At 35.2% G+C, this 22,419-nt stretch overlaps 2 protein-coding genes across 3 annotated transcripts; one reads left to right on the top strand and one right to left on the bottom strand.

The window, feature by feature from the left end:
* Positions 1 to 3,353: 3,353 nt before the first annotated feature.
* Positions 3,354 to 12,412, bottom strand: LOC148612528 (uncharacterized). 2 transcript variants are annotated; one of them, XM_088594064.1, is made up of 4 exons: positions 12,014 to 12,412; positions 8,803 to 9,444; positions 4,981 to 5,144; positions 3,354 to 4,516 (listed from the first exon to the last, which is right to left on the bottom strand). In XM_088594064.1, exons 2-4 carry the CDS (start codon positions 9,428 to 9,430, stop codon positions 4,325 to 4,327), a joined length of 984 nt encoding a protein of 327 aa, XP_088450190.1. In that variant the 5' UTR covers positions 9,431 to 9,444; positions 12,014 to 12,412; the 3' UTR covers positions 3,354 to 4,324. The 2 variants fall into 2 exon arrangements, with proteins under 2 accessions (XP_088450190.1, XP_088450188.1); XM_088594062.1 differs by having other exon boundaries at positions 8,497 to 9,444; positions 12,014 to 12,349.
* A 2,293-nt stretch (positions 12,413 to 14,705) lies between these two features.
* LOC148612527 (uncharacterized) lies at positions 14,706 to 16,392 on the top strand. Its single transcript, XM_088590531.1, has one exon. The coding sequence runs from the start codon at positions 14,853 to 14,855 to the stop codon at positions 15,738 to 15,740; it is 888 nt and encodes a 295-aa protein (XP_088446657.1). The 5' UTR covers positions 14,706 to 14,852; the 3' UTR covers positions 15,741 to 16,392.
* Positions 16,393 to 22,419: the final 6,027 nt, after the last annotated feature.

Raw genomic sequence — 22,419 nt, 5'->3', positions numbered from 1 at the left:
AGCAAAATGTACTACCCATCCTCTATTAAAAAGTATTAATGACCATACTTACAGCAATAAGACAGGGTCCTCAGTCTTTCTACTACACTTATTACTCTCGTATTAGTACCAATTGAATGTGAATCCTAAAAAACTCGAATGACCTTCTTATTATCGAAATATAATAACATCAAGACCTTTGATTTTTCAACACTTAATACCACTTTTGAATTCCGATTCAAAAGCATTAAGTATTGTTACTCTAAAAAACAATGAAGCACCTAGGGTCATGTACACATACAGTGTACGTAGTTCTTGGTACAGATTCTCAAAACTTTGCAAAAGACGATTCCAAATCATCACCTAAATATACCGATGATTTTTTTATCGACAGCGTATTTGTCCAGTGTGGTTAACGTGTTTTGTAACAGGCGGTATGTATTCCAATGAAAAGAAATTGTATTCCGCTACTCGCTCACCCATTCCTTCACTCATATGAGGTTGTCTTTAAAGCTGATCTTATCACCCAAAAGAAGAAACATTGTAAGCCAGATTCATTTATCTTAGTTTCGGCTATATAGAAGAAGTTTTGTCTCTAAACAACTTTAGATTCATGGATTTCATGCATCGCATCTAGCTGAAAGATTTTGAGATAAAGGGCACTACAAACACTATGATGTCAGTTTCATATTTTGACATACTCACAGAGATTGGTAGGAAGGGAAAATGTATGACCAAACTATACAACAAACGCGATCAATTCCGTATCGTCAACATCCCTTCATCTGTGGCACCGCTTCATCACCTGTGTATGGAGTTTTCATATCACAACGTAAACGTCATGTAAGTGCTTGCCTAAACTTAGCAGTCTTTTGGTACCGTAGACTTTGTATAGTTGGGCCTCTGGAACAGGGTAATGTTGCTACAAGATTAAAGGCATCTCTACAAAAATTTATGGTCGTCATCATGAACTCGTGGAATGTAATGGTGTATTCAATTGCACCATGAAAACCGATTTATTCACCATGTCATATTTTTCTTTCCTCTTTCGTCTACCACTAGCATGCATGCCATTTTATGACCAATTCTTAGTTGTTTCTAGAAAAGCAGTGGTCGCATTCCCTACAAGTACACCTCGTCCATGCTACCAGTTTTTAGTAAAGTATAGGTTGCTTATTTACTTTTGTTTCTTTGTATGTGTTATTTTGTTTATTTCGTGTACCTTGTCTGGTGGTTTTCTTTTGGTTATGTTCTTTTGATTATCCTCAAATCCTGGTTCCCTAAATTTTTCCATATCTTACCTTTATTTTTTTCTAATTTTATTTCAAACCAAAATTGGATGAAATCATGACTGATTTGTGAAAAGTTTGTTTGTTTGTTGGGGTTTAACGTCCGAGCAGCAATATTTCAGCTATATTCAGACAATGAACATGAAATGGATGATAAAATGAACATGAAATGAAAAAAAGGATGGGACACAAGGACAACACGGTCGACAAACTTTGACTGCCACTGGAAAAAGGGGGGATGGGCAAGGTCGGGCAATTTAGCCTCCTGTGGCAGAGCGCAAAGGTTCCTACTCCTATCGAATACCACAGCAGGGTTCTTTAACGTGCGAGGAACGTGGCATCTTTCCCAACACGGTGCACCACTATGGTTTGCGGTCAGGTTTTCCGTATTATAGCCTGACAACCCCAGCATGTAACACGCCAGGGGTACCCCATTCCACCACCTGGGGCACACATCCCAGTGGCTCTGTGGGCAGAGCGCCTAGCCCCCGGCTAGGTTTCTGAGCACTATTTAGTCGCCTTTTACCACAAGCTTAGCGCTGCTGCAGGCCTATTCTTTTTACACCCGGACCTGCACGGGGCGATTTGTGAAAAGTAATTGCGGTAAAAATGATCTGCTTTTCTCAGACATCATAAAGAAAGAAAATCATGAAATTGAAGTTTTTATATGTTTTCAACACCAAACTTTATACATACTCTCATGTTCTAACAACCTCGGACTTGGTACTATTTAAATATTTAGTTACTCTACCATGCCATCCCCGGCCGAGTCCAACAAATACTATATAGTTGATAGGCCCCGTGCAGGTCCGGGTGTTAAAAGAATAGGCCTGCAGCAGCGCTAAGCTTGTCGTAAAAGGCGACTAAATAGTGCTCAGAAACCTAGCCGGGGGCTAGGCGCTCTGCCCACAGAGCAACTGGGATGTGTGCCCCAGGTGGTGGAATGGGGTACCCCTGGCGTGTTACATGCTGGGGTTGTCAGGCTATAATACGGAAAACCTGACCGCAAACCATAGTGGTGCACCGTGTTGGGAAAGATGCCACGTTCCTCGCACGTTAAAGAACCCTGCTGTGGTATTCGATAGGAGTAGGAACCTTTGCGCTCCGCCACAGGAGGCTATATTGCCCGACCTTACCCATCCCCCTTTTTCCAGTGGCAATCAAAATTTGTCGACCCTATTATCCTTGTGACCCATCCTTTTTTTTTCATTTCATGTTCATTTTATCATCCATTTCATGTTCATTGTCTGAATATAGCTGAAATATTGCTGTTCGGACGTTAAACCCCAACAAACAAACAAACATATAGTTGATAGTCACTGCTCCTCCGCATAGCACGTAGTATTTAAGGATAAAGTGACGAATGGTTTGCTTGAGACAACATGTGTCCCATTGAGGTGGCATGCCTACATAGGGCTGTTGCGTTTGTGAGCTACCGTAATAAAGATCCGGCTCAATGTTTCGGACTCGTACAAAGCAGGATCTGTTCATTAGTTCAAACGATCATGTCTACAAAAGAATGCAATATCTATCATAGGACGTTTAACTATAATTAATCAATCAATAGTCTACCATGCCATCGTAAAATTCATGTAACGTGTTTTAACAATATTCAAATTGATATGGATTTTATGTGCATTTCATTAATTTATTTGGTTTATATAATAGAAATAACGTAATACGTAAACCTATGTCCTATACTTTAACGCTTTATACAATATTAGAAGTTTCTAAATGACATCCCAAATGCTGAATCAGTTACTTTTGAAATCTATACATCGTAGGTCATTTCCGAACAAACTTGAAGATAGAAATGATCATAAGCACTTATATACATAAAACATGGCCATCCCTCCGTTTGTTTTATTATGAATTTTAAACTAAACTAATAAAACACCCACATGTTTATATTATTTGCTCTTTTATCATTAAATAAAATAGTTCTACAGTTTTAAAATACAAATAATTAGAAACAAAATTCAATATCAAAATAAATTTAGCTAAAACAGTGCATTTGAATTCTGTTTTGGGGTTTTTGTTAGGTTGTTTGGTTTTTGTTTGTTTTGTTATATCGCCAATCATTTATTTTGTTTTATTTTTGTTGCATTTACGTTATGTATTTCGATTCCCAAGGGATGAATTGATTTCAAATTTGGTAGATTCGGTAGATACAAACATTCGTCTGTATTTGTTTAATTTGCAACTGACAATGAATGAAGTGTTTTCGATATATTGGAAATTTGACTTTATAATATTGCATACGATTACTATTTCAAATCAGTATTTGAATTAAACAAAAAGAATTCAGCATATTTTGTACTATTATTGGTGGTAATAGTGACAACATAAAGACTAAACCTTCAACGATCGAAAACTTTATCTGCAATTTTAACCCTTACGGCCTAAACAAAACAATACAAACACAACAAAGTCGGACAAATCACACAAAACAAAACATTCTCTAACTGACGATGTACACAATAGATTTGAATATTTGTTCCATATATATGAACCATATTACTTAGTGTAGTCTAGGAGTGTTTCATTTTGAAAATTCTTTTTCTGTTTTGACAATAAATTAAAAGGCTGGTCATTCATGAACAAATTACACAACTATATTATAATAGGTCATTTCCAAGGAATCAAACAATTTATATGGAAACAATACTGAACAGTTGATGTTAAAATTAGAAATAAAAAAGGACTATCAAGATTTGTTTTCGAAAGTTCTAGCCCATATCTTCAGAAATTTCCATATAATGATAAAAAGAAAATATTCATACCTTTAAGTTTGTTTTTTGTAAAGTAGGGTTTACAAAATTATGACGATTAGTTTCTTAGAAAATATGTACTATGAATGAAAACCACCACGACGCATTTTCGTTTACAGCTATGGAATGTTTAATCATTAATAAACTTGAATGAATTTAATTTCAATCGAAATTGTAATGGTGTATTTATTTCATGATTACAGAATATTTTTCCCTTTTTGTAAATGTGCGGGATGATTCATCAATTTCCATTTTATTATGTACAGTTATGGAACAGGTCATGGCCTACACCTCTTGTGGTGTACAGTTGAATTTTTCTTTAACTGCTTCACGTCGAACAGCCAAACGAAGATCTTCATACTTCATTGGAAACTTGTCAAGAATTGGACTTCCCAAAAGTTCTGCTTTTTCCACAATTCGATAGAATTTTTCGAAAAAACTCTTTTTATAACCAATGCCTGCCATAATGTATATTACCTGTTGAAAAAAAGGAAATGTCAACTTTAATTATGGTCATGTGATTTGCGTTGTATTAGGCTTTGGCTATAAGAGAAGGCGGTATTAATACTTTTTTACGGGTAATGCCTGGATCAACGGGAATATAATAAACGCTGGGTGTCTGCATTAAAAGTTCAACCAATCACTTCCTAACTGCATACGTCATTTCCAAATACTTTACTTCCAATAGAACGATTTTGAGCAATTCATGTTTCAGCGCATCTACAAATAAATAGGACGTCGCGCGCGGAAGGTTTAAAATTAGACTAAGAAATTACTTCCTTTTGAATGTAACTAATTGAAAAACTCACACTTTCCAAACCCTAAGAAATACTACTTTCTGATTTAATCCATGTTCCAATTCCTTTTTTAGTTGTAAATCGAAGCTTTGAGATAAAAAAAAACGAAATCAATACATAAATAATACTTAATTAAGTACGTACTTCTGTCCCCAGAAGGTGTGGCCAGGAAAACCACGTGACAGCAACAGAGAAGAACGGGAATGATAAACAGGAAGCAATCAAGAAGAACAAATGCTTCACTGTTGCGGATGTCGATTTTCTTTTAGCCATCAAGTATAGATGAAATGATTCCCAATGTGGAACACCTGTTATAATAATTTGATTAATGAAACAGAGACAAAAAATACACAATAAAAAATGGCTGAATAGAACTCTTACTTGAATTCATGTTGTTATGAGGTATTGAATTTGATTTGCAGCTATATGCAAAAGTATCATACTTAGCTTGAAGTAATTCTGTATTTTATTTACTTGTATTTATTTTATATAGAACATGTACCACTCAGTATGATGACATTATTCAATGTATTAAGTATGTAAACACTTTCACCTTACTGGTATAATGTGATGTTTAACATTGTTTTTATTCGACACCTGTGATTAATGGTGTGAGAATTGCGCGAACGTCGTGATTCGTAAGTTTGCTGGTTGGCAGCTTCCTTTCGATTTATATATAATCCTAACGGATTGTACAACGATACCGATAAATACGTTAATACACTATAATAAAATACATAATGAGCAAAATTTTCAGTCAACATGTTTGTTTGTTGGCGTTTAACGTCCGAGCAGCAATATTTCAGCTATATTCAGACAATGAACATGAAATGGATGATAAAATGAACATGAAATGAAAAAAAAAAGGATGGGTCACAAGGACAATAGGGTCGACAAATTTTGATTGCCACTAGAAAAAGGGGAATGGGTAAGGTCGGGCAATTTAGCCTCCTGTGGCGGAGCGCAAAGGTTCCTACTTCTATCGAATACCACAGCAGGGTTCTTTAACGTGCGAGGAACGTGGCATCTTTCCCAACACGGTGCACCACTATGGTTTGCGGTCAGGTTTTCCGTATTATAGCCTGACAACCCCAGCATGTAACACGCCAGGGGTACCCCATTCCACCACCTAGCCCCGGCTAGGTTTCTGAGCACTATTTAGTCGCCTTATACGACAAGCTTAGCGCTGCTGCAGGCCTATTCTTTTAACACCCGGACCTGCAGTCAACAAATGACCTTCTTCAGTGCCTTAATTAAACTGAGTGTGTATGAAAGTAAATGGTCTGTGAACTCAGCTCACTACCTAATCAGGTGAATACCTGTGACGTATAAAATTTTATTGACAGTTAACAAAGATCTTCAACATTGTGCTATAGACACACAGATCCAGATCGTGTTTTGTTCCACGATTATCCATTATCCAACGTCTTTCCAGAACCACGTATGATTGCTTTGAGATAGCCCAACAGTTTGTGTAGTCTGCTTGTGGGGGCTGAAATATCTTTGTTTTTTGTTTGTTTGTTGCGGTTTAACGTTCGAGCAGCAATATTTCAGCTATATTCAGACGATGAACATGAAATTGATGATAAAATGAATATGAAATGGTGAAATGAAAAAGGGGTGGGACACAAGGACAATGGGGTCGACAAATTTTGATTGCCACTGGAAATGGGGAGAGGTGGGTAGGGTCGGGCAATTTAGTCTCCTGTGGCGGAGCCCTATGGTTCCTACACAGGGAGAATACCACAATATTCATCTAATCCTCATTCATTTAACGTGCGAGGAACGTGGCATCTTTCCCAACACGGTGCACCACTATGGTTTGCGGTCAGGTTTTCCGTATTATAGCCTGACAACCCCAGCATGTAACATGCCAGGGGTACCCCATTCCACCGCCTGGGGCGCACATCCCAGTTGCTCTTTGGGCAGAGCGCCCTAGCCCCCGGCTAAGGTTCTGAGCACTATTTAGTCGCCTTTTACGACAAGCTTAGCGCTGTTGCAGGCCTATTCTTTTAACACCGGACCTGCACTGGGGAATTTAAGAAGAAGGGGATACCAGACCATCAAAGAAGGATTCCACAAAATTCACAATATCCCAAGAAGTAGTCTGTTACAGTACAAGGCAAAGGAAAAAAGTAAAAGAACCCCTTGGATTCTAATATACCACCCCTGCCTTAAAACAGCCACAATACCATTCGTGAGCACTGGGCCTCTGTCGAGAGAAACTCAACATTATCCAAACTCTTTCCCGAACCACCTATGATTGCTTTCAGACAGCCAGACAGTTTGCATAGTACGCTTGTGAGGGCTGAAATATCTAAGCCCAACTTGACTCCATGCGAGAGTCGCTCCTGTGGTGACAAAAGGTGTAAATGTTGCATCCAAATGGACCATTCGTCATCATTCATCAGCACAGTCACGGGGAAACGCTACAAAATATTTTGTAACGTGCACCACAAGAGTGCTAATGTAATATATTTGCTCCACTGTCCCATCTGTGGCCTTCAATATGTTGGTGAATCTAAACAGCCTTTTCACAAGCGCTTGAAAGGACACAGGAGCGACCTAACAAAAAAGCCTTTACTCCCAGTGAGTCAACACTTCAGATTACCAAACCACTGCCTTGATGATTTCAACAAAATGAAAATCTTCAAACAAAATACGATCTAGAATATTTCTTTTGTTTTTAAATATTTTTAGTTTTACAATTCAGTGTTCAAGATCAACACTCAACGTGTGTCTGTAACACTATGTTCAAGATCTTCGTTAACTGTCAATAAAATTTTATACGTCACAGATATTCACTGATTAGGTAGTGAGTTGTGTTCACAGACCATTTACTTTCATACACACTCAGTTTATTTAAGACCGTGCAGGTCCGGGTGTTAAAAGAATAGGCCTGCAGCAGCGCTAAGCTTGTCGTAAAAGGCGACTACATAGTGCTCAGAAACCTAGCCGGGGGCTAGGCGCTCTGCCCACAGAGCAACTGGGATGTGTGCCCCAGGTGGTGGAATGGGGTACCCCTGGCGTGTTACATGCTGGGGTTGTCAGGCTATAATACGGAAAACCTGACCGCAAACCATAGTGGTGCGCCGTGTTGGGAAAGATGCCACGTTCCTCGCACGTTAAAGAACCCTGCTGTGGTATTCGATAGGAGTAGGAACCTTTGCGCTCCGCCACAGGAGGCTAAATTGCCCGACCTTACCCATCCCCCTTTTTCCAGTGGCAATCAAAATTTGTCGACCCTATTATCCTTGTGACCCATCCTTTTTTTTCATTTCATGTTCATTTTATCATCCATTTCATGTTCATTGTCTGAATATAGCTGAAATATTGCTGCTCGGACGTTAAACCCCAACAAACATATTTAAGGCACTGAAGAAGGTCATTTGTTGACTGAATATTTTGCTCATTATGTATTTTATTATAGTGTATTAGCGTATTTATCGGTATCGTTGTACAATCTTTAGACTAATATAATAATTTCTTTTGTTTGTGCTGCATTGTCATGACTCGACGATCCGATACCCATTAAGTTTGCTGGTTGGCAGATTCCATTAGACTTTATCTATATATATAGATAAACATGTTTCTTTGATTATTTGCGGGTTTTTTATACGCCACTGTCTGGCCCAAAGGGACCCATTATTCGATATTTACCTGTTATATTTGGTGGTATTTGTGGTAGAATCACGTGCGATGTAGCCTGAATAAGGGAAACTATGTAGCTCCATATGATTGGGTTAGTATCGTATGATGTAGGGTTATACCATGGTTGATCGTCATGTCTAAAGCTGTAGTACCACATGTTCCCAGAAATTGTCAAAACACCAAGTATGAGAAACATTGACAAGCCCCAGAGCCAGCATCTCCGCAGAAATCCGACAATGATGTAGATCAAACCGATAAATGTGAAAAAGAGGAGAGCTGCATTTACAGCAAATGCATTGCCATAATGACACTCACCGAGAAAAGGGACGTTGAACTGAGCGAGAAACATCATGGTGAGCATGGCATTCATTGGAATGGTGAAAAAGTGAATGAGTTTGGTGACGAAGCCTTGGTGAGTTATGTCAAAAGTGTACATCTGGTAAACTAGATCATGAAACGCCCACTGGGTTCTTGGAACAATAAGCCACCAGTTTAGAAACTTCGAGAACCAGTTTGAGCCTGTGATGTGTACACATCCGGGATCTTCGTCTTCCCACAATGCATCAGTACAAACTGGATTCCGGGTCATTGAATGTAAAGAACGAATAAGTCTCTCTGAAATGATAGTCGATGGTTTTGGAATGATTTCTTTGAGCTTTCTGGAAATTTCCTTCTCTTCCCAGTTGTTCAAAGATACTAAATGAAAATCGATGATGTATCTTAACATCTTGTCGTCTGATTTTTCTTTATTATGGTGTAGCTGGACTTTGTAAAAAGGACCATGGTCATTTTCAGTTTCCCGTTCTATGTAAAACGTGTCTAATGCTGTTTGCACATACTGATCAATTAGAGTTTGTGTTTCTGGTTCCTCTTTAATCATAATTTCTTGAGAAAATATATGAACCATTGCGAGTTCTGTGTCTAATTCCATTTCGGCCGCCATATTCTGAAACAAGTCTGGAAACAAAAGAGAATGTTAAAAGTTGAAAATTGAATTAGGCATGTCAGCTTGGATATTTACACTTCGTTTTCTATTTCATTGTATTTAAAAAAAAAGTAATTCAGATGAAAATCTACGGATTATTCTTATTTGTTACAAAGGAGAATTGCAACATAAACTTTTCGCGTATATTTCATATATTTAGAATGAAAAAAAAAACATATTAAAGTTTTGAAACAAAGCCTTATTAACTCATAATAAGCGGAAACAGGATTCAATAGATCAAGTTGCCAGTTTTCTTTTCCTCTTTCGTCTACCCCGGACTTGACGTTTTATGAGCAACTCGGTAGGTGTTTCTAGAAAACCAGAGGACGCAAACCCTACCGGGGCACCTGGTCCATGCTCCCAGTTTTTAGTGGACTCCGAGTTGCTCATTTACTTTTGTTACTTTGTATGTATTATTTTAGTTTATGTTCTTTGTTGTGATTGTTGGGTTTCAAAGGCTGGTCTTTGATCCTGGATTACATTGCTAATTTACAACTGACTGCCATAGTGATTTCGTACTTCCGGATTTTCTTCAATTATCAGTAACTGGATGATTGTTACTAAACGTCCATGAAATGCTTCTCAAGACTAGAAAATTTCATCAATCGCACTGACCGATTTATGAAAAAATTAATACGTTTTACCAAATTCTTAATGTGACAATCTGTAACTAATCAATATAATGTATGTCATATGATTGATGTTATAACCACCAAATGTGATGCATTGTTTATGCCCGCGGGAACACTACCTCCAGTAGTCGAGGTCAACACGCTACCTCAAGACCACGCCGATATACAATAATTACAGTGTAAATAGCGTACATAAAGTTATATATACTGTACATGTGCATGTTATACTTTTAAATTGAAAATCAATAATTAAAAATCAATACATTATTAATTTAAGTTTTGATGGTAAACTTTTTAGCTGAATTTTAAATTCCATAGTTAAATGTGTACACGTTTCATATTCGGTATCTGCTAAATATATAAATAAAAAATAGTTTTTAATGAACTATGTTACTTTTATGTGTTTGCAGAAAAAGAAAAAAATGCTAGTGGAACGATATTTTACATTTGCTACATTGAATATGAAGAATCTTGACGAATACCCATCTTACCATGGCTACTAATTTGTGATTCATTGAGTTCTTTTCAAACCAGTACTAGGCACAAAGTAATTCATACAACACTGATTGTCTTAATCTCTTTAGGATTACGTAATTTAAACAGAAATCATATAAAAAAGATTTCTACAGTTCAAAGCATACGCGTAATGAATAATTTATATTAACTATCGTTTAATAGTTACTAGATGTAGGATGTTACATGTTTCATTATAAATTTACTAGCTTGACTTACTTTAAACAGAACACGCTGACTAGGATATGGACTTTTTCAAGAAGGATATCAAGACTATGATACAAGATTTAATACAGTTTATAAAAATTTAATTGAGCTTTGTGCATCCTACACCACATGTTAAGAAAACAAAGTCACTTAATTAAGTCTGGTAAGACATTCCCAATTTAAAAATAAATGTCAAAGGTAACAAATTGTGTCCCCTAACCCCGACAATTATTCAATCTCCCCGTGCAGGTCCTGAATAGGCCTGCAGCAGCGCTAAGCTTGTCGTATAAGGCGACTAAATAGTGCTCAGAAAACTAGCCGGGAGCTAGGCGCTCTGCCCACAGAGCAACTGGGATGTGTGCCCCAGGTGGTTGAATGGGGTACCCCTGGCGTGTTACATGCTGAGGTTGTCAGGCTATAATACGGAAAACCTGACCGCAAACCATAGTGGTGCACCGTGTTGGGAAAGATGCCACGTTCCTCGCACGTTAAAGAACCCTACTGTGGTATTGGATAGGAGTAGGAACCTTTGCGCTTTGCCACAGGAGGCTAAATTGCCCGATCTTACCCATTCCCCTTTTTCTAGTGGCAATCAAAATTTGTCGACCCTATTATCCTTGTGACCCATCCTTTTTTTTTCCATTTCATGTTCATTGTCTGAATATAGCTGAAATATTGCTGCTCGGACGTTAAACCCCAACAAACAAACAATTATTCAATCAACGGAGAAATTATCAATAACCTGACTGACAAAACACAAGCCTAGCATTTTTGGTCAGTTGTTGTATTGATTGTAACCGCTCATTGTTACATATATATAAATCTATTGAACAACAATAAAAAATCAACATTCATGACATAAACACAATAAAGAGGGACTAATTTTGTTCAGTGTCTTTGGTATCTAAATTTTTTGGCCATGTACTAACATGTCAAATACGTATATTAATAAATTCAATTCAGAGTTATTGCAATTCTTTCAGTATTTTTTCCAAGAAAAAAGTCACTTGATCGTTCGCAACACTTAATTTTTAATGATGTGAATTATGATACACTATTGTCAGTAATATTAATGGTATTCTAAAGTTGACTAAATCAATGCTTAACAATTGTTCAGAAAATGACAGGAAACTCAATATCAAATTAAAAGCAAATAACAATATTGAATTATCATGTATATAATACATACCAGGTTCCCTTTCTTTTTCCTTTTCAAATCCAACTAACTACATCCTCTTATTTATACCATTTAAATTAATATCTTTACAACGTCACAATATTCCAACAAGTAAAATTATCTCCAGATAAAATTGGGAGTTGACATCAATATAATTATGAGACAGCTAATGATAATTTATTTACATTAATCTCAAAACCAAATAAACCCGATTTCAGATCTGTCAGATTTACTTCCTACTCAGTGAAAGTTGTGTGAGGTATGTCTAGCTAGGAAATACATAAGATATTTTAAATGTTGCTTCGTAGAATAATTTTCTTTAATAAGATGTCTTCATAAGAGTTTAACACATGACTTAGTTTAAAATCTGTCCTTTTTATATCAAACTAGTTTGTTTGGTATAAATGATGTGCGTAATTTCACATTAATTTCCATTCATTACTGTTAAGGGTACATATATATCTTATTTAATGGATCTTTAAATCACAAAACATTATATGCCTTAAATTCCTTTTCATTTTGTGCTAAACGAATTGACATTAGCATTTGAACTTTTCAAAAATTCCAAAGACCATAAAATTAAAACTACACAGACGAAAGAAACTGTAAAACATGTAAATATTAATGAATATTCATAAGTTTGTATTTTGATTGAATATCAGAAATTAATATATTTGTTTGTATACAAGAAATTTATATTTTTAGCATTTCTTTTCTATGATATATTTCACAGCTATTTAAGCGGGGGAAAGACGAAAAGCTTCCTGTTAACAGGGTTTAGCCAATTTAAAAACTTACATGACAGTCTCTGTAAGAATCAGGCAGTGGGTGAAACATAATATGGAATAACCCACCATTTGGCTATTTGCACCATCGAAAAATCAAAGATAAGATTTTCCGAATCATTTTTGTAAATTGAGTTACAATTACATTGAAATGTACTGAAAATGAACATTTCAAGATAACTCTGTCAAAACTCTCATTTTCTAACATCCTTTTGAAAAATTTCTCAGTAAACCCAGTGATGCAGTGATCAAATAATAGTCTTTTTAAGTAGGTAAAGTATCCTTGTCAGATCAGTGGGTTTTTGATCTGCATTTTTTGTAATTGTTCGCATTTTGCCTGCTTTGTACTAAATTCGATAATTTGTGTCGATGCATTTTTATTGTTTTCATTGATTGGGTTATCTTAACTTATTCACTTTATAAAGAGGTGTTTATATTTCATGCCTCATTTATATCAATCCATCGGAATATGAGAATACTATTCTTCATTGAATGATGTGGTCAAGTATATGCCCTTTTTTCTTCAGAACGGTATCAATGATTGCGAAAAATTAACACATTCTCTTTTTTTCTTTATTGCATTGTCACTGGAGTAAAGCGGATGATCGTAACAACCGTTACGGCCATCCAAAGATGGAGGACGGAAATTTGGGTAAGAATATTTTTCTTCAATAAAGTTGTCTATTCAACTATTCAGCAAAATAAATATGATAAATAGTTAGTCATTTGTCAATCTTTGATATTTGAAGCAGGAAGCATATGAGTAAAATGTGTGATTAATTAGAAATTACAAGGTAAAATATCGGCGGGATGACCATAACGAAGAATGTTGGGTGACCACGATTGAACATGAGACTGACGAACGAGATGACCGTAACGGGTTTATTTGATAAAAATACAAAAAATACGAAACATTAGCCAACAATATACCGAAGCATCGACAAATAAAGATATCAAAATCAAATACATCCACACTTCGAAATGAAGAGACTGATTTCTTTGATCTCCTCTGAAACCATACAAGGTCGAATATATTTGTGATATGAAGTATAAATGTAGTGTTGTGTACTTCCTAAATTTGTCGGAAATTGAAACGATTTGCGGAAAATGCAGATTTTGGGAAAATATTTAAATTTGAAAACCGTCATTGGTTCGTATGTTATAATACGCTTTTATGCATATTCAATCGACGTACTGTCCGGATCATGTGTACATGTGTTACACGAGTACTGTAAGTTCATCATTTTGCTTAATTAAACGACATCCACCATTTTTCTGGGGTACACAACTGTCCAGACATGGAATGTCGTAGAACGTGTCGAAATTTAACTCCCCCTTCCATGTGTAAACGCCCCGTGCAGGTCCGGATGTTAAAAGAATAGGCCTGCAGCTGCGCTAAGCTGGTCGTATAAGGCGACTAAATAGTGCTCAGAAACCTAGCCGGGGGCTAGGCGCTCTGCCCACAGAGCAACTGGGATGTGTGCCCCCAGGAGTTGGGATGGGGGACCCCTAGCGTGTTGCATGCTTGGGTTGTCAGGCTATAATACGGAAAACCTGACCGCAAACCATAGTGGTGCACCGTGTTGGGAAAGATGCCACGTTCCTCGCACGTTAAAGAACCCTGCTGTGGTATTCTCCCTGAGTAGGAACCATAGGGCTCCGCCACGGGAGGCTAAATTGCCCGACGCTACCCACCTCTCCCTATTTCCAGTGGCAATCAAAATTTGTCGACCCTATTATCCTTGTGACCCATCCTTTTTTTCATTTCATGTTCATTTTATCATCCATTTCATGTTCATTGTCTGAATATAGCTGAAATATTGCTGCTCGGACATTAAACCCCAACAAACAAACTGATTTTTGTTTGATTCTGTATGAGCTAATTTGAAAAAGATTACTCTCATTTAGCCCACGGTAAGTATGGTAGGTATGGCTGATGTTTGTCAGATCCAGACTAGGGTAAGTAAGTTGGTAAGTATGATAGATGGGGAAGCCTGCTTTCCCATCTATCAATTTTTGAGTCTCAGCTGGATAGAGTAGGTCCTTCTTCAAGTGCACAGGTATGTATGTTGCTCTATCCAGACACCAGGTCCCGAGGAAAATTGGAGTACTTGCCAGAATTCAGACAGATAGGACCGACAGAAGATGACCTATTGGACACTGGTGCCACAAGAAGACTTTCCTCAGGACAGATGTCACTAGGACTGATGATGGAGGTCCACAGGTATGTTGATAAGTATTGTGTTGGTTCTAAAGTAGATAATTTTTATGAAATAATTAATTCTTTATTCCAGGTAACGAAGATGACTGACACAGAAAAGAACACCTTGCATGTGAGAGTGAAGAGAGAAGTGGACAGGATGAAGAAGATGAAGAAAGCCAAACAGATGAGTCAGATAGAAATGAAGAAGAGAGAAGTGTTCGACATGCCTGGAAGTGGAGATGCCTTGGTTGACAGGTTGAATTCACATGGTGGTACAGTAAGTAGGGTAGTTCCAGACACACCTGAACCCGATGACCTGATTGGTAAGAGAGTTCAACACTTGATAGAAGAACCAGACGGATCCAGCAAATGGTATTATGGTATTGGTACAGGACTTAAGGTTAGACGTGGTAAGTACATGTACAGTTTGGTGTATGATGGTGAGACTGAAAAATACAGCTTCCCCTTGCTAGATGACCTAGAGACTGGAGAGTTAAGGATTGTGCCCCTGGATCCTTCTTTTATTGTAGGTAGACGAGTTGATCACCGTTTTCGTCGAGAGGCTGATGGTGAGGAGTTTTGGTACACAGGAACTGTCACAGGACATGATGCTGATACAGGTTTGTCGACTGTAACATATGATTACGAGGATGGTGATGATGATGACGACGATGAAGAAGATGATAGCAACATTTTTGAGGAGCCTATATTAGAGGACTATCAGAACGGCGATGTGAGGATTTTATTGTAGGAAAAATTTTTTCAGCAAAATTAATTCTTGTTTTCTTTTTTCCTTTAGCACTAACTCTTTTTGCTTCATTTCAGGTTCTTAAAACCATTTTTTTTTCTTGTAGATTTTTATCCAGGGGCTTTTAGTTTCTGGTACTAATTATTATTTCTTTATTTGTAGATTGGTTGCAGCAAAGCGTTTCAAACGACATTAATATAACCTTATAAAACAATCTTCTTGTTTTGAAATGAAGGTAATTATTCTGAAAAAGGAAGTTTGGTGTTTTTTACTCCTCGCCACATCTTTTGTCATCAAGTGTTCCTGATGACGGTTAATCCAGAAAACCGCTTTGTGAGCAACCAACATCAAATAAAGTTTTACAAGTTTTCAGATTGTTAGCAAATCAGATTATGATTTAATAGAAAGTAAACTAACTCTAAGTAAATTGATAAGGTAAATGATGTTTAATAGGTGAAATGTCCTCATGTACATAATCTCTTTTGTAGATTTGGCAGACATAGTAGATCCTGGTGAAGAAACCCTTCTGGCCTGAAATGAAAACTTCGAAAAGTTCATTAAACTTAATCAAATGATGACATTTTGTTTATTATCATTTAATGTACATAATAGTACACATGAGGAAACAGCTAGGGCTTCAAAGTTCCATAGTGAAAGGATGCGTATTGCTTGAAGTCAATGTATTCATAAAAATTTTCTCAATTTCTTGGGAAAACAGCATTTGTTTTTGAAATTTTAAGCAATTTTAACATAATAATGAGATTATTATTATGGTGAAAGACCCTTTTTTAACAAGAAAACATTACAAGACTACATTAGGAATCTTAGAATTGACCAGACCTTGATATAATATTATTTTGTCAATTTTTGTGGCAAAAATGTATGTTTATTTTGATTATCGTCTGGCTTCATTTAAGGTATAGGCCTAACTAATTTTCATCCACATTAAACATTTTATAGCAAAAATAGATGAAAGTACCTTCATGTGATAGCTTAGATTCTAAGCTTTAAAATGGTACCACATAAGTATATGGTATGTTGATAGTTTGATCAATATTAGCATAAATATGCGTTTTTTTTTTAATCTGAAATTTTCAAAAATGTTCAATTTAACACTATTTTTCAACACTTGCTTGTTGATTTTTAAATATAATTAAATTATTTCTTGATAAAAATGTGTTTTTACATATTTAATCACAATAACAATAACTGTCATGTGCTAAAAACTGTTTTTAAATTCAAAGTGTCTTTTTTGTCTGACCTTTCGCCATTTTTTCCACTGAAAATAGCTCTAAAATTTACCCTAAAATGTAAATTTTCTACCTCAAAAAATTTTTTTGAACTGAAAAACATGATTTTTCAAGTCGAACAACTTTATTGCCACACAAAACAAGTGACAGAAAAAATTAGATATATTTTTTTTTTGAATTCTTAGTAAGCAAAAATGTATTTTTTTTTGTTGAAAAAACGCATTTAAAAAAAAGGGGGTCTGCCGCAGTGTTTTTGATTCCAATGAAAAGAAATCTGTGGTTTTGACTTAATATTTGTTTATTTATTTCTGTTTAATGGATTACTCTTGAAAGAACAGCAAAGTATCAGATTTCTACTACCTTCCAATTTCCAAATATGAATATCCAAAAATGGCACCTTAATTCACAATGCTGTTGACACATAGCTAAAAAAAAAAGTCCAAAATGCTTTTTTGCCAATTTTAAAAAAGTGTAATTTTCTTTGTATCTAAGATACAAGTTTCCTGAATGGCTTATATCAAAGTATGAAATGGCTTTATTTAAACGATTAAGACACAATGTATGAATTTCTTTACCTGTTTGACTTATTTGGGCTCCAAAAGTGCCCAAAGTAAGAGTTTTTTGCCTTCGCAAGAAAAATGACCAAAATTTTGAACTTTAAATTGTAAAAACTTTTTAAAAAAAAAAATTGCACCATTAAGTTACATTTCTTGGGCTCTTTCAAACTAATATAAAGTTGTACACTTTCCATATACTTCATATTTTGACTGACCTCCCTACTGTTAGTGTAGACAATATAAAAAAATGAATATATATATATATATATATATATTCATTTTTTTATATTGTCTACACTAACGGTCGGGAGGTCAGTCAAAATATGATGTATGGGGAAAGTGTACAACTTTATATTAGTTTGAAAGAGCCCAAGAAATGTAACTTAATGGTGCAATTTTTTTTTATATATATATATATATATATATATCATAATATTGTAACAATTTATGTATTGTAATATAGAAGGAGTATAACAATAATTATCATATATATGTTAAAATTGAATAAAGTGAAGCAAATATATCTTATGTAGTTGGGAGCTTAGTCAAGTAAATGATCCATGATTCGTGGAAGCCTTAACTGCCCCCTTGTCGATCATTGTTAAAGGTATTATTCTACTTTAAAGAATGGGAAAAAATATGATAAATTGGTTTGATCATTTTTTTTTTCATCATTTTGCTTAATTAAAAGACATCCACCATTTTTCTGGGGTACAAAACTGTCAAAAATGATAATTTTTTTTTTACTTATTTTATATTGCCACTTATAGGAATGTTTTTTTTAACCTGATAGTGCTGAAATAAGAAATGATAGTTAAGCGACATTTTATAAAAATATTATAAGAAGTGTGATAGGATCGGTAATTTTACCTTTAACAGACATATTGTTTCTTGGCTGAACATAAGATGCCATCAAAATAAAAGTAAATGATAGTTTGCAATATATAATGTCAGTCAGACAAATTTGGTAGAAAGTCATTAATTTTATTTTTAGTACTTTTTTCTCTTATATGCTCACATTTATAATAGTTCAGATCTCACATTAAATTATATTATGAAAATAGAAGGTTTCATTTTTCTGTATTTTGTACAAAACACTACTCGTAGGAGAAGTCATTTGGAATTAATTTATTAAGTATATCAATTTTAACATTAATCAGTGAAATCGTTTGCTATTCAACGTTTATCATTATTGTTTAAGTACCAACTCTCATCAAGAAATATTTTTGTTTATCATGTTACGGACATCTCTTGTCGCACGTTACGGTCATCTGTAGAAAAGGAAGATTTTACGGTCATCCCGCTGACAGTTTTACCTAGTAATCTCACATTTATCATACAATTTACCCATATGCTTCATGCTTCAAATTTCAAACACCGACGAATGACTGGCTATTTGTCATATTTATTTTGTTAAATTACTTGAATAGATAACTTTATTAATGAAAATGGTTCTTACAGAACTTCCATCCTTCATATTGGGATGACCGTGACGGCCGTTGTGCACAATCAAAAGATATGTTTTGGCACAAAGCGCATGACATTTGTTTATGTAATTAATTGCTGAATTATCACACGTGTAAATGGTTTTATATGATACAATAGTTCTAAATTGACAGAATTCTATGGTTTCTATTTATTGTTTGAAGGGTTTTTTTTGTTTTGTTTTGAATTTTCGTTTCTCTTACTTGAATTTGATCAAATCATTTTTTCATAAGACGTGAATATAAGAAAAAATTAAGATATCCGACAGTATGTAGACACATATAAAGGACACACAGTTTGCCCAAGCCAAGAATGGACCTCTTTCTAATGTCATAAAAAGTTGTGACGTAATAATGTGGTTATATTTACAAAAGTTGGAAAAAGATCAATTTCTTGTCTGAGAATGATAATGTTCCTTGTCTTCGAAAAGTAATGAAAAACAACCTGTTGAAGAGAATTTTACCAACAAATTTTATGATAGTACTTGTGATACATCTCACTGTATGAAGTATATATTTTAAATTTTCCAAAGAAATATTGAAGCCATCGAAACAAATGATTTTATGTCCAACATATTTTTGTTATCACTAATGTAGTTTCGACTAACGAATATTTTGTATCACAAATATTGATGATATAATACTATATCTCCAACGTAAAAAAACTCTGTATTTTACAGAAATAAATAATGAAATCTGGCTTAAAAGAACCTTTATTTGCATATGGTAGAACATCGGTGATGAATTTGGCTTCCTCTTTCGATACATTTGGTTATGAGTACTTCTTGTATACAACTAATATTTTGATTATGAACTTAGCTTCCTACATATTTGATTTTAAGGCTGCTGATGAGAGGTTACTCCTTGAAACACGTGTACAGTATATCGAAATTTACAATATATAAAACTGGTATTTTTTGTATTTTTGGACTTTAAAATTGGTCTGATTAGACGGATGCTTGGTTTACCCAGAACTGAAATACATTTGAAATGTCACGAGTGGCATTAGAAAGCGTCTGATTTTGACATGTCATCGGATTATTCTGTGTTCGGCTAAGACATGTTTTCGGATTATTCAGGGTATGCTTAAGAAATGTTATCGGATAATTCGGGTTTGGTTAAGACATGTTATCGGATTATTCAGCGTTCGGTTAAGACATGTTATCGGATTATTCAGCGTTCGGTTAAGACATGTCATCGGATTATTCTGTTTGTTTGTTTGTTGGGGTTTAACGTCCGAGCAGCAATATTTCAGCTATATTCAGACAATGAACATGAAATGGATGATAAAATGAACATGAAATGAAAAAAAAGGATGGGTCACAAGGATAATAGGGTCGACAAATTTTGATTGCCACTGCCAAAAGGGGGAGGGGTAAGGTCGGGCAATTTAGCCTCCTGTGGCGGAGCGCAAAGGTTCCTACTCCTATCGAATACCACAGCAGGGTTCTTTAACGTGCGAGGAACGTGGCATCTTTCCCAACACGGTGCACCACTATGGTTTGCGGTTAGGTTTTCCGTATTATAGCCTGACAACCCCAGTATGTAACACGCCAGGGGTACCCCATTCCACCACCTGGGGCACACATCCCAGTGGCTCTGTGGGCAGAGCGCCTAGCCCCCGGCTAGGTTTCTGAGCACTATTTAGTCGCCTTATACGACAAGCTTAGCGCTGCTACAGGCCTATTCTTTTAACACCCGGACCTGCATGGGGCCGGATTATTCTGTGTTCGGCTAAGACATGTTATCGGATTATTCAGGGTATGCTTAAGAAATGTTATCGGATAATTCGGGTTTGGTTAAGACATGTTATCGGATTATTCAGCGTTCGGTTAACACATGTCATCGGATTATTCAGGGTTCGGTTAATACATGTTATCGGATTATTCAGGGTCTGGTTAAGACATGTTATCGGATTATTCTGTGTTCGGCTAAGGCATGTTATCGAATTATTCTGTGTTCGGTTAAGACATGTTATTGGACTATTCAGGTTCTGCTTAAGGCATGTTATTGAATGATTCAGGGTTCATATAAGACATATTTGTGGATTATTCGGGGCTCAGTTAAAAAAGGTTTTTACCTCACATGTAGTTAAAAATATAAACATAATCCTATTGACATTAACGATGTGATGAATTTCACGTAAGAAATTGAATGATAAGTATTTCCTTGATTCAAGATAATTATATGAAATATAAAATTTGCATCATGTATTTTAAAGTCTCCCCATTATTATAGTATATATTTTGTTGAATAATACTGAAAGAAAATTACCAATCATATAAATAATGCTGTACACGTGTTTCAAGGAGTAATCTCTTATCAGCAGCATTATATCCTAATACAAAGTAAGTTCAAGACTTCAACAGTACTCAAACCCAAAAACAAATCGAATAAGAAAGCTAAATCCATAATATGACAAAAATTTTATGATCATGGAGTCATAATCAATTCAAAAGGATGATTAGAATATTGCTATTCCATATCATTTTAGCAATGCAACCTGAAATTTGATGTTGTCAACCCAAAGCTATAAAAAGGGACATTTGTGTGTATTGATCTGTGAATAATACAAACAAATTTACCTTCTTTTAAATTCTTATGATGCTTTGTACATAAGCGTAAAACGACCACATTTTTTTTATTTAAGTAACTGTTTTCACATTATCAATATCGTTATATAAAAACAATAATACGATATGAAATTATAATAGTCAAACCATTTCGTAAAAAATTAAATGTAAATATCAAAAATGCCGACAAAGAACTATTGAACAAATTATAAGGACGGATTTCTTTCTCGAATTGCAGACAGATATTTAGATATAAATCTGTAAAAAATGAAATATTCAATATTTCAACAATAGACTTGTACTTTTGTCGATACTAATGTATTGTTCTTATTCGTGAAAACACAAGTTTAACGTCATGTTTTAAAAGCTAACTATTTGAATGGTATAATGTTTAGATAGTAGTTAACACAAACAAAACACTTTTTAGATAAGCCTTTACATATTTGAGGGAGAAAATTTGTTTTATCCAAAGCATGGAAAGGATGGTCAGCATTTGACGATTGAATGCCTTTATTTTATTTTTTTATTTGTTTTAGTTTGTTGTTTCCTTTTGTATTCCATCGAACCTTTGGGAAGCATTTAAAATAAACGCAGACTTGCAGATACTAAATTACATTTTTGTGGTAACAATTTTGAGAAATTTCAAATATTGTTTTTATTGAAGTTTTCTGAATATTTATTTTAGTACTTCCTAAATACAATCATTTCAGTTGCCAAAATCAATTTATTAACTTCAAGAAGATTTTTTAAGGAGAAAATGGCATTTGATAGTATATTTATTAAATCAGTTTAAAAATTCGACATGACAAGGTTGAACA

Source organism: Perna viridis, chromosome 7 (genome assembly GCF_037379345.1).
Source record: "Perna viridis isolate PV_CMFRI_1.1 ecotype Kerala chromosome 7, ASM3737934v1, whole genome shotgun sequence".
Classification (NCBI taxonomy): domain Eukaryota; kingdom Metazoa; phylum Mollusca; class Bivalvia; order Mytilida; family Mytilidae; genus Perna; species Perna viridis.
Note: the sequence above shows the minus strand (reverse complement) of the source record. Positions and strands in the feature narration are given on the sequence as shown.

Bases quoted from the DNA above. Each gene is read 5' to 3' on its own strand.
- LOC148612528 (XM_088594062.1), bottom strand. From the start codon at position 9,430: ATGGCGGCCGAAATGGAATTAGACACAGAACTCGCAATGGTTCATATA. The intron at 5,145-8,496 runs GTAAATATCGAA...TTATTATAACAG, and splicing joins AATACCACCAAATATAACAG to GTGTTCCACATTGGGAATCA. The intron at 4,517-4,980 runs GTACGTACTTAA...TTTTTTCAACAG, and splicing joins CACACCTTCTGGGGACAGAA to GTAATATACATTATGGCAGG.
- LOC148612527 (XM_088590531.1), top strand. From the start codon at position 14,853: ATGTTGCTCTATCCAGACACCAGGTCCCGAGGAAAATTGGAGTACTTG.